Consider the following 12,939-nt stretch of genomic DNA (forward strand, 5'->3'; position numbering starts at 1 on the left):
CGCTCATGGGACGTGCGACCTTTATTAAAAAAATGACTTCATCGTTTCTAATTTCATAACGTGTCTGTGGGATTGACGTAATAGGTGTAGTTAGGTAGATAATATGGGGCTGTCTGTAATTACAGATAAAAGAACATTAAGTTCGACAGATACATGTAAGCTTCTTGATGAGGGTGCCCATTTCAATTAGGGAGCATTAAATGAAACAAAAAACCTTATGGGAGTTTCTCAGTGCCAGACCCAAGGAGAATTAATACACTGCATAGGGCCATTTACCAGGGAGTAATTACTCCCTAATTAGCCATTAGTTATTCGATTACCCTTTTATCAGCTAGTCATGGTCAAAAGGCAGGAATAGCGGATAAGTCATCACCTTGGTTGGTAACAGAAGTAATTAACATGCCGTAGCTCCCTCGGAGGGAGACAACGAGGAAATGCATTCAGGCAAAGTAAAGGCATTCTGGCCCGTTTCCTGCGTCTGATCAAAAGGAACGATAAATCAGAGGCTTTTTTTATTCATCCAGGGGTGGGTTGCTGCAAATAGCAGAAAAAAGGAGGCTGTAAATTAATTTTCCTGCCCAATTTAACCCAGTTGGTTTGGTGATTTAACTCTAAAAAAGGCAGCAAACCTAAACCAGACAGTCCTTTAAAGTTGTCTGGTCAGTGAGAATAAAAGCAGAAAGGGTATGTGAATGTACTCCGGGCACTCATTGTTAGCAAACTGAATGGCTCTGTGATTGACACTTGATAAGAAATCAGAAAATATTCTGGAAGAAGATGGACGATTAGGCACATATTGTTGCTGGACGAAGCCACCCATTGACAGACCAGCCAAGAAACCATGAGTACTCCATGCCAAACTGCTTCTACCATTTATTACACATAATTACATTCTTAAATAAAAACGATTCACCGAACAGTTCCTTGCATAGAGATATTACAATACCAATTTAAAAAAGGAATTATGAAACAAACCAGTAACAAAAATAAATCTTTCTCATTTTTCCATAATAAAGAACATTATCGTACCCATACATCATAATATACAAATGATAAATTTGAAACACTTTGTACAGAGAAAAAAAAGGAGAAAGACAACGGAGGAAAAAGGTGGAGAAGGGGGCGAGGGAGGGGAGGTGGAGGGGAAGGGGAAGGGGGAGTCGGACAGAGGAGAGGAGTTGAAAGGGATCATATCTGAGAAAATGGAAGAGGGAGGAGGGAGGAGGGAGGAGGGTGGAGGCGATGAGGGAATGCTGGTAGAAAAAGGGGGTTCGTTTGATTTGAAATTCAGACCTGGTGGAAACAGAGGTGGTGCCACACATAGTAATGCGTGCCTCCCCCCCCCCCCCCCCCCCCCCCTCTGCCAAGAGCAAGAGCTGCAGTCTGGATCTCTGACTCTCACAAGGTGACATGAAAAACGATGAAAAACACACAAGGAGAACGGAGAGAGAGTGTGTGTATTTGTGAGAAGGTGTTTGTGTGATTCAGGATGTGCTTGTGCATGTATGTTTTCGTATGATTGCGGGTTCAGGGAGTGTCTGCATGCATTTGTGTTTTTGTATGTCTGCAATGTGTGCAAATCCATGTTGCATGTAGGCATGAGTGTGTACATTTGTGCTAAAAAAACAGCTACTATACAGACTTTGTGATCAGTGTTTCATCAACCGGGGGTTGTCGTGTGAAAGTGTAGTGTACAAGCGGACAGAAAACATCAGATATGCAAGTGATTTTGCCTCAAAAAATTCAGAGTGCAAATACAAACAGACGAAGAACACACAGGCACAGCAGAATTGACAATCATTCATTAAGATGACACAGAACTGAACCGCATCCTTTGAGACAACATGGAACAACCTTTTCCAGAAAACACATTCACATTTGAAATCTTTGAGCTTGAGAAAGGCCAATTTTTTTTTTTTTAAATTGTCTTGTAATTTGAGTACTTCCATGTCTTGGCTCCTTAAAGTCTCAATGAACATGAAAAACAACACATTCAGTGTTTCAGTCCAAAATCCTCAGCTTTCTATGATTGGTACAGAACATGAACAACAACAAAAAAACACTCTTGACATTCCCACACATTCGCAACCATTCAGTTCAACAGGAGAGTGCCCTGTTAAAATACTGAAACACACAAGTAGAGCTGCCATTGGTGATACAATTTTAACCCATTGGTTAAACTGCTATTCTTCATTTCATCTTCCACTTTCTGCTGAGCAGAAAAACCACAAACCTGCTCTGATATTCCCATCTGAACCAGATATTTTTATATCTTCTAGATAGAGCTGTTCTGATACCATCCACCCCTTCCCAGTACTTGTTCCGATACCTGATACTTGAGTATCGGCTGTTACCAAGTACTGATCCGTTGCCAGTGCTATATACTACTAACCTATTTCAGTTTGAAAAAGCCAAATAAAATCTGTTCTCATCACCTCAAAATATGACGCGCTAGGTCCCTTCTTGCATCACTTATGGACCCTCCGTAACAGTACGTCAGTTTAGTTACATGCATTGTGTCTTGATAAAATACACTTTCCACTAACAGGAAATGCACAGTTTTGCTCATTACATAAAGTAATTTTCAATATGAACTTACAACGTAGGTAAACACTTCCTTTTAGATTTAGATCCTTAAGTTTAGGCAACAAAAGTATGTGGTTAGGTTTAAAAATACATCATGTTTTAGCTTAACCTTCTGAGACCCTGCATATCATACCGCTGCAAAGGATGTCTAGGTGTGTTGTGCGTCTCTGACCACTGATTAAGCAACAGTATTTGACGAGTTGGGAGTGAGAACCGATGACTGACTGTGAGCACAGATCTACTGACACAAAGATGGGGTGAATGTAATGCTATTTCATTGCGCATGGCCTCTGGAATCAGTGCTGTTATGCACACAGCAACAAGACCTCGTCGTCAGACTCAACCCAATGTGTATTGGGATACATTGTGTACCCTGTAGGCTTCAGCTAACAGTTAACTACAACAACTCCTTTCAATGTGGATAAATGGATAAGTCATCAGAAAAGACATTCATTTAGTTTTGTAAATTTGCTGATCCATGCTGGATTACAGTGCATCTCAAAGAAAGCTACAATGGTGACTAAGTGGCAAACTTTTAAAGTTAGTTTCTAGACTGCAGGGTTCTGGAGATATTCTAAGAATATCAATGTCCTCAGGAGTTTTTGAGTTTATTACTAAATTATGTGGTATTGGATCGATACATAGACTTGAGTACTTGCCAATACCTGATCGGGCATTTGAGTATCGGAGGCTTTTCTGATACCGGTATCGGTATCGGAACAGCTCTATCTCTGCAAACCAAATCTCAATTTTTCAGTCAGTATCTATGACTTTCATTAATGCCAACAAACACAAAGAATGGTAGCATTTATAGTGTTGTAGCTGCAACCCTCGATGGCCAGTGAGAATTTCTGGTCTCCTTGGAAAAAGAAACCAGCAGTTTAAACTTGTACCAGTTGGTTTCTATTTTGGTCACTCCCTCCTGTCTTTGCAAGTGAAGGCCTGTCACCTGGATGTTCAATATAAAAGGGAGCTGGGCTTGTTTGCACGTTTAGACAGAAAGAGTTCAATATTTATGCAAGGCAGGAGCTTCTACTTCCAGAGCCGCAGACAGATCATGTCTAGATATGATTGAGCTGGGCTGTGTTCATACCCCGAAATTGAAATGCACCTCTGGTATACAGAGTGAAATCAATTTACTGCCTCTCTTGCCAAAAAGCAGACTGCTGTGTGCCTCAAAAGTATTAAAAGTCTTGTAAAATAAAGAATAAACACCTTGACATAGTTGTTCCCAATCATGTTCGTAAGAATCCTGACAATCTATTTCGTCCAAGCTGCCTGTTTGATTTGTGTGCGCTTGAGTTGAGTCGATGATCATCCCAAAATTAATTTTATTTGTGGATTAAAGACAGAGCAAATGCTAGATTTTATGCCTCTTTGTTCTGTCGGACAGAAGTCAGATCACCAAGGACAAATGTTAATTACAGTTTTCTAGGAGAGTATGTATGTGTCTCGTGTGTGGGTTTCACTTCACTGCAGTTTCATGAGCTGATGGGGCAGTTATCATTTGCTGACTGAGCAGATATGTTCCTCCCCTAACGCATTTCAGCCACCCACTGAAATCTGCACTCATGACCTCCCTGCTGGTCCAGTATGGCCAGTAAAATGTCAAAAGCTACCAGCCGTGACTAGCTAGTTATTCCAAGTCACTCCTAATGTGAAAAAGAGAAACTACCGTCAAAACACAAATGGTGTCTGGTATGATCTTACCAACCACACACAAGTGTTATCATGGGCCCAGAAACATGTACAGACTTACAACAGATACATTCACATTGATTTGCTCTGAGTAGAGCCACCCAATTGACTGAATTTGTGTCTTCCTACAAGTCCTTCCGTGTCCAGCAATATGCATTCAGACATATGTATGGTCAGGAAGTCAGCAGGAATGTTCTTAGATATGCATAGGGCCCGATTAGGAGAGCTGTTGAATGCTGCTTTTCTCTGTGATGGAGTCTGCGAGCTGCTAAATTAGAAGAGTTCTGCATGGGTGGTGCAAGCAAGACAAAAAAACCCTCCTCAACCCAGTGACTTGTTGGGTGCCAATCACTCTCAAAGGCCAAAGAGATCATTTCAGGCATCCACAATAGACACTTTTTTTTGGCTGCATCCATTTCCAATGTGTTCTTCAAAATGGTCTTTTCAATTGTCTGTTTTGAACAAATAGGAGAATCTTTTCTTAGAAACAATATAGCCTTTATCATACATAGTGATCTTGTTTGTGTTCGGTGTGCTATCGCAGTCAGCTAGCTGCTTCAACTTGTGCATGTGGCTGTCCGCACTTCGACGGCACGTGGAAGCCAGCGTTTGGTGATTCCCGAATTGTCTCCCAGTTCAAGACTGTGGGGGCATTTTTTTTTTTTTTTTACAAAAAGTTTGAGTCAATTGTGCAATAGTTCCTGACAACAACTCGTAAGAGCCGATATCCTGGAGAGGGAAAACACTCTCAGGAGCCATTTAGCATCCCTAGAGACGCTCGATTTCAGATGACATTCTAGGAGATGAACAGTCTTTCCCAGAGTAGATTAGTTAGCCTCATCCAGTGGTAACCCTCAATGGATGGTGTTCATAAAGCAAGCCAGTCCTCTGGATGACCTCAATCAGTCTTTGAAGCACATTAGTGCAACACACTCCCATCCTCAAGTCTTTGAGAAATCCAATCTAATGCTCCGTTCAAACAAGTGCTCCATTGCCATCGAACCAGAAGGATTTATAAATGGATCCAGTTGGCAGATGTGACAGAGGTCAGATGAAAAACTGACAAATTATTATCTGTCCTATATATAAGATAATAAACCCTTTGGCGATTTGTAAAGGCTGTGGCAGGTTTGAGGGGGAGAAAGCCAGCTTTCTTGCTCGCTTACCCTGTGAGATAATGCTGTTTAGCTACTGTTGGAAATTCACTATTCTCCTCAGCTCAAGGTACGTTCTAACAAGAGGAAATCTTGAATATACAAACAGCAGTTCTGCTGTTAGCGCACTGAAATGACTGTACAACTGGTCCAGTTTGGCGTTGGCGAACCCGCTGGTGCACTGCTGCATGAACAGGGCTGACATTTCGGGAGCATTTCGCTGAGGGACGATTGCAAAGACTGCAAGGACGACTACAACAAAGAGCTGCCAACTACAGGCACGTGGTCCACCATTCATCGTGTGACATCCCCTCTGAGACGCATACGGAGGGTGGGATGGAGCGTCTGTATCGTCCACGCGACAACACCGGGAGACATTTGTGAGGTGACAACGTGTCACTGTGGAATCATGGACCAACTGGTTGAGCACAGATTGACAGAGCTACTTAGGATCCATCTGTCTGCCTGTCTGTGTTACTGTCTGTAGTCAGCGTCCCTGTGTGGTGCTTCTCCCTCCAGTCCAGAATGGCCAAATGTGGTGTTTTTTGAGTCCATCCTGCCATCTCTCTCTAACATCCATGGTGTTATTTCTCTGCAGACGATGCTCCCTCTCCTTCTTCCGCTCCGCCTCCATCCCCTTCCCCTCTCTTCCACTCCCGCTGACCTCTCTCAAATTCCTCAGATGTGCCTCTTCATGTGTAGTGCCAAGTGATCTGACCGCGAGAAACACCTGCAACCAAAGAGAGGGAAACAGAGAACAGCTTGTTAGCTTGTTACCAATGCAGGGGGAAGAAGTTTGTTTTGTCGATTGAGCTAAATGTTGCTGTTAGCTAGTGAGCGCTGAGCCACTAATACACACGCAATTAGTATATGTGTAACTAATTCATAATCAGCATTTTCAGCAGCACTCCTAATGACTTCAGCTGCGCCATGAATAACTAGAGAGCCCACAGATGGATCTGTTGAAACAGTATGGGGGGGGGGGGGAGCAGCACGCAAAACATGTGCTGTAAAACGTTAGCTAAATTAGATGAATCGAAACCTCTCATCTGAAATCAGGCTTACAGAATTGCTGGAGCTGCACAGTGAAAACCTGCTCGAGAAGTGCACTGGCCTATTTTTTTCAGTGAGTTTTTAAAAACGTTTGATTGTGTCAACCTGATTGCCACAAATTGACATAATGTATGCTTTCAGCTGGTGTTTTGTTTATTCCATGCATGCTTGCGTAAAGATGCAACACCCATTATAGGAGACCTACTTTTTCATCACTGCTACTAGATCAACAGTATTTTACTGTTGCATGCTCGCTGAACTAATACTACAGCTCCGTTCCCCAGAGGAGCGCTTTTCAAAAGGCAAGTGTTGCTTTCTTTTAGGTAATTGGGAGCTGCATGCTCTGGTGATTAGTGTGTTAGGAAATATTTGAGATAGAGACTTGTTTTAAAGTTCTAAAGTGGTTTAGTTTAAGAATGTTTGGGAGAAAAAATGAGGCAAGACAGGACAAAATTGCTCCCAAGTTGCTACATTTTCTGAATGTTCTGAATTTTCTGATCAAAAATTATTGTGTTTAAAAAGTCTGGTTGTTAAAGGGTAACTCTGATATTTCTTTTTTTATACTGGACTCTATTTTCCCATGTTTTGTGTTGAAGTAACTCATGGAGATTTTTGAAATTGGTCCAGTATTGAGAAAGATTGCCGCAGCTGCCAGTTGCAAAACAGGCTGTAATATAATGTTAATGGGCAATTGCGCACTGTCAATGTACGTCAATTAAAGTGCTTGTATTTGCCACTGACAGGCCCAGATAGTTATTGTAAGTGTCTGACAATATTATAAAAGGGATCCATACAGAGATATACCTTTTTGTTAAAGAGAAAGATAAAAAAAAACACAACAAAAGAAAACAATGTACAGAGCAATCTCAGAATTGAGCTTTGGATCATTTTTTGATCACAAGAGCAATTGAACACAGCTATCCAAATGAAGATTTTCTTTCATCACAAGTAAGGTTATTGACAAAATTACTCGGATGATACTCATAAAAAGTACACTACCTGTACAGGATAGTCATTTCATCTGAGTATTTGGCTCAACCTTAGTAAAAGAACAACATGTAGACATCAGCATATTACATTAACACATGTCTCTACTTTCTTTCCACATGCACATACTGTTGTACCTCATTCTTCATACTGTTTTACACACATCCCCTGGTCAATATTAACATGTATTTCTTATATTATTTTCATTTTTTCTGTTCTGTAACATAAGAAATCTACTTGGCAATAAAACTGCTTTAGATTTTGACAAAAAAGAAAGAGTAAAATCCCTTTTGTTTAACCAGAAACAGCCCTGACATCACCTTCGCCAAACCCACCAGACTCTAGCTAAATTAACAGTAATTATATCATCATAAAACACACTTCATCAAAGTCAACAGAAACAAAATAAAACTTACAATACCCATCTTGGTTTGTCCTTTATCTGCTTTAACAATCACTAACTCAAGTTTGGTTGAAATAAACCCTTAATTCAACCAGTTAGATGTGAAATAATGCTGGCTCTATGCATGCTTAAATTACTGTTTATTTGAATGGAGTCTGGTGGGTTTGGGTGTGGTGATTTCAGGGCTATTTCTGGTTAAACAAAAAGGATCTTACTCTTTAACAAAAAGATCTATTTCTGTGGAGAGAATAACAATCTGAGCCTGTCAGTGGCAAAGACAAACACTTTTAGTGGATGTAAATTGACGGTGCACAAATGCCCCACGTGGTTACATTACATCCTGTTTCTCTGCTGTCAGCTGTAACACACCAATCGCAAAAATAGTTGTTCCCATTGTTCACTTAGACACAAAAACATGGGAAAATAGGGTCCAGGTTGAAAAATACCAAAGACACCCTTGAAAGCAAAAAAAAAAAGCAAGTTGGTAACCTTTCCTCAAATAAAATAAGGTTTAAAATTAGTAAAAACTTCCCTTAACCCACTCTGTTAAACCAAAAATCATTTGAATATGAGGCCCCAGTTTGGGAGTCAGACTCCCTTTCACAGCTCTGCAACTGTTGATTTTTTTATTTATTTTTTGGACACCAGTTTCAGTTTCCACTGAGACAGAGGCAACTGTCTAAGATGTCTATATGAATCAGTGTTTGGCCAAGAGGGGGAGTTACACTGTGATGAGCCACCAGTCATCTGTCTTACTGTCACACCTGCACGTATATCTGTGTGTGTGTGTGTGTGTCTTCTGCAGTAACACGAGCGTGTGCGCGCTGACAGACACGTGTGAGATTAATGAACGGCTCAGGAGACGTGCAGGGGTGTTTATGTGTGTGTGTTACTGTGAGAGTGTGTGTGTGTGCTCAGTGAGACAGATGGTAAAGTATGAGTCACGACTCGGGGGCATGACACCAGCTGGCACACCGTGGGTCTGTCTCCTCCTCCCCTCCTTCCCCCCATCCTCAATCTTCCACCCCGTCTTCTCTGTCTCCCCTGTTTCCCCTCTTTCTTCATCTCAGCAGGGTGTATGTGTATGTGTGTGTGTGTGTGCTGGGCTGGAGGAGTTGGGCGTCTTGTGACACATGACAGAGGTGGGTCCGAATTAGGGATGTGCCTGCAGGGGGGGTCTGGTGGTGGTGGTGGTGGTGGGAGGTGGGAAATCAGGGATGAGCAGGGAGGGATACTGTATTTACAGTCTGTCCAGCTGAGACCTGATTAAGTTGACACTGCTTGGCCCTCTGCTCCTCACACACACACACACACACACACACACACACACACACACACACACACAAACACACACACACACATGCATGGATGACCAAGACACACACTCTTTCACATACAGTAGTACCCCAGGTGAAAAGTCATTTCTTTTTGTCCCTTCATAATGAAGCCATACACGATTCACGAGATCACATATTCAATAACATGCTGTATTGTGACCTATTATCAAACTGTCTTAGAGGCTGCACACACATATATATGTATATATATATGTATATATATATATATATATATATATATATATATATATATATGTATATTTATTTACATGCAGTATATTTTTTGACACCTTTGTGAATTTTCAGTGTCTTTTAATATTGAGAAAAAAACTGCAAACGTGGCAAAAAAATATAATTTAAATGAAATTAAAAATAAAATAATTACAAATAATATCATGTTATGTTGGGAGCTGGTTCACACAAGATAAGAACCTTTAATACCAAAGAGTGCACTCACTGGATCAGGATCCACAGGTCTACCACTGGTGACCTTTTAAGGAAGAATAAAAAAATCTAAATTTTCAGATTCCAGCTTCCTAAATGTGAATATTTGCTGGTTTATTTACTTTTCTGTGACAGTGTACTGCATATTTTTGGGTTGTGGACAAAACAAGATGTTTGGGGATGTCATGTTGGGCTGATCATTTTCTAACATTCTATAAAGCAACCAATTTATAGATTCATCAAGAAAATAATCAACAGATTTTATTGACAAATGTCAAATTAACACGTACCGACCAGGAAGAGACTCAAATGACCACAAAAAGATGCAAAGGCACTACACGGAGGCACAAAATAACTACAAAGAGACAAAATAATCAAAAGGAGACCCTGAACAAGACAAGAAATGAGTACAAAGACATAGAAAAACACAAAAAGATGCAAAACAGCTGAAAATACATGAAAAATAAACAAAAAAATAAGTGTGTGTCTTACTCCTGTGGAGGAGAGGTGGTGGGGCCTTTTGCATGTCTGTGCCCAGGGGCTGTTTGTCTCATGATCCACCCATGCTCAGGTGTGTCTACAGTATTTACACCAAAATATTAAGAAAGGGTTTTTCAATGTTTCTTTAGAATCTGGCCACAATGGTGTTTTTTTTAGTAAAAGAACTCCATGCAGCATTTTATTAAAATATAGATTTTTCAGTCTAATACCTTCAGAATGACCCTTTTCACCCAAATTTTCTTTAACCCCGGGTCCCTTGCCTTGTGGCTCCTGTAGACAATATTGCTTTGAGATCCCAGAGGTGTCACCGAGGGCCAGATCACAGACAGAGGGATGTAATTAAAATGGGAGTAAAGATTTTTGTGTCTGAGTCAAGCTGATCTTTTTATAATGGCCCCTGAATGTTTGATGGTTTTGCCACCGGAGCCTGGCAAATTAACATTTTGCTGTGGTTCATAATTAAACAGGAGCCAGGGCGACTAATTAAGACGTAAAGTCACAGGGCAAATTACATCGGATCAAGTCTTCAAAGGGACAAAGCCATGCACCTCCACACCTCTGTTAAAGATTAGGAGATTTTCTCCTTTGGAGGACGGTAAACAGGAAGTGGACGAGGTAGAGATCAATTTCTGAATCACCCCATCCAATAACCAATCACATTTTAAAGAGTGATTTTCAAATGGTTTGTGTGTGAGTGTGGCAAACTGCTCTGCTGGTCGCTTCTGGTTAAGGACACTCGGTGCTTGGGTCACAGGGATCAGACCAGGAATCATCCGGTTTACAGGAGCCAGCATGAGGCTTAATTTACAGTAACACACACACACCTGTATTTTGGGTCACAGTGGCTCTGGAAATCCCCTAAATACATTTTCCCTCTAAAATGTCACACACCAAAAGTGCTGCCTTTTTCAAATAAGGAATACTAACTGTTCTCCAATCAAAGTCAAGACAAAATCTGTAAACCCAAAAAAAGTTGATAGCTCTTTAAAGTATTAACAAATATTGCCCAACATTTTAAGATACATATTTTTCCTCTTACCTGTAGTGCTATTTATTGATCTAGATTGTTTAGGTGTGAGGTGCAGAGTGCTGGAGATGTCAGAGATGTCCGCCTTCTCTCCAACATAATGGAACTAGATGGTACTCAGCTTCTGGTGCTCAAAGCGCCAAAAAATACATTTAAAAACTCAACAGCAATGTCTCTTTCCAGAAATCATGACCCGGTTACTGAAGATAATCCACGGACCTTGTTGTGAGCTGTTTCATGGAGGAACTTTTTTCTTGCCACTTGCAACCTGTACTGTATCATCGAGCAGAAGGAAGCATGCATCGACTGCTAGCTCATTTAGCACCACTGAGCTAGCTAACGTTACAGCTCAGTGGAGGAGGATGCCATTTATGTTTACATTATGCCACGAGCACGAGCTTCTCATCCATGAGTAGATAAAAGCTTCATTCTGTGCAGTGATACGGTTGGCAGGGGTAGTTTGGAAGTAAGAAACGAGTTCCTATATAAAACTGCTCATAACACATTGTCCTTTCATTCCTATAGGACAGAAAACATTGATTTCCATTGATTTCCAAAACAAGACAGGTTCCTATTTCCAGCCTCACCAGACACAAAATTAAATGCATTTTCCCACACTCGCTTTCTGCATGTACAGTACAGGCCAAAAGTTTGGACACACCTTCTCATTCAATGCGTTTTCTTTATTTTCATGACTATTTATATTGTAGATTCTCACTGAAGGCATCAAAACTATGAATGAACACATGTGGAGTTATGTACTTAACAAAAAAAGGTGAAATAACTGAAAACATGTTTTATATTCTAGTTTCTTCAAAATAGCCACCCTTTGCTCTGATTACTGCTTTGCACACTCTTGGCATTCTCTCGATGAGCTTCAAGAGGTAGTCACCTGAAATGGTTTCCACTTCACAGGTGTGCCTTATCAGGGTTAATTAGTGGAATTTCTTGCTTTATCAATGGGGTTGGGACCATCAGTTGTGTTGTGCAGAAGTCAGGTTAATACACAGCCGACAGCCCTATTGGAAAAACGAGTGGCCATCATTACTTTAAGAAATGAAGGTCAGTCAGTCCGGAAAATTGCAAAAACTTTAAATGTGTCCCCAAGTGGAGTCACAAAAACCATCAAGCGCTACAACGAAACTGGCACACATGAGGACCGACCCAGGAAAGGAAGACCAAGAGGCACCTCTGCTTCTGAGGATAAGTTCATCCAAGTCACCAGCCTCAGAAATGGCAAGTTAACAGCAGCTCAGATCAGAGACCAGATGAATGCCACACAGAGTTCTAGCAGCAGACCCAACTCTAGAACAACTGTTAAGAGGAGACTGCGCGAATCAGGCCTTCATGGTCAAATAGCTGCTAGGAAACCACTGCTAAGGAGAGGCAACAAGCAGAAGAGATTTGTTTGGGCCAAGAAACACAAGGAATGGACATTAGACCAGTGGAAATCTGTGCTTTGGTCTGATGAGTCCAAATTTGAGATCTTTGGTTCCAACCGCCGTGTCTTTGTGAGACGCAGAAAAGGTGAACGGATGGATTCCACATGCCTGGTTCCCACTGTGAAGCATGGAGGAGGAGGTGTGATGGTGTGGGGGTGTTTTGCTGGTGACACTGTTGGGGATTTATTCAGAATTGAAGGCACACTGAACCAGCATGGCTACCACAGCATCCTGCAGCGACATGCCATCCCATCCGGTTTGCGTTTAGTTGGACGATCATTTATTTTTCAACAGGACAATGACCCCA

The 12,939-nt window shown here is 41.2% G+C and overlaps 1 protein-coding gene across 1 annotated transcript in view; it reads right to left on the bottom strand.

Annotated features, from left to right (window-relative positions):
• Positions 1-850: 850 nt before the first annotated feature.
• The window catches only part of LOC117250187 (Krueppel-like factor 7), a 54,909-nt gene continuing 42,820 nt past the window's right edge, over positions 851-12,939 (bottom strand). The window contains exon 4 of the mRNA XM_033616255.2: positions 851-6,168. Coding sequence (XP_033472146.2) covers positions 6,117-6,168 — 52 coding nt within the window. The 3' untranslated portion in view covers positions 851-6,116. The remainder of the gene's footprint in view (positions 6,169-12,939) is intronic.

The sequence above is a fragment of the Epinephelus lanceolatus genome, chromosome 24, assembly GCF_041903045.1.
Source record: "Epinephelus lanceolatus isolate andai-2023 chromosome 24, ASM4190304v1, whole genome shotgun sequence".
NCBI classification, from domain to species: Eukaryota; Metazoa; Chordata; class Actinopteri; order Perciformes; family Serranidae; genus Epinephelus; species Epinephelus lanceolatus.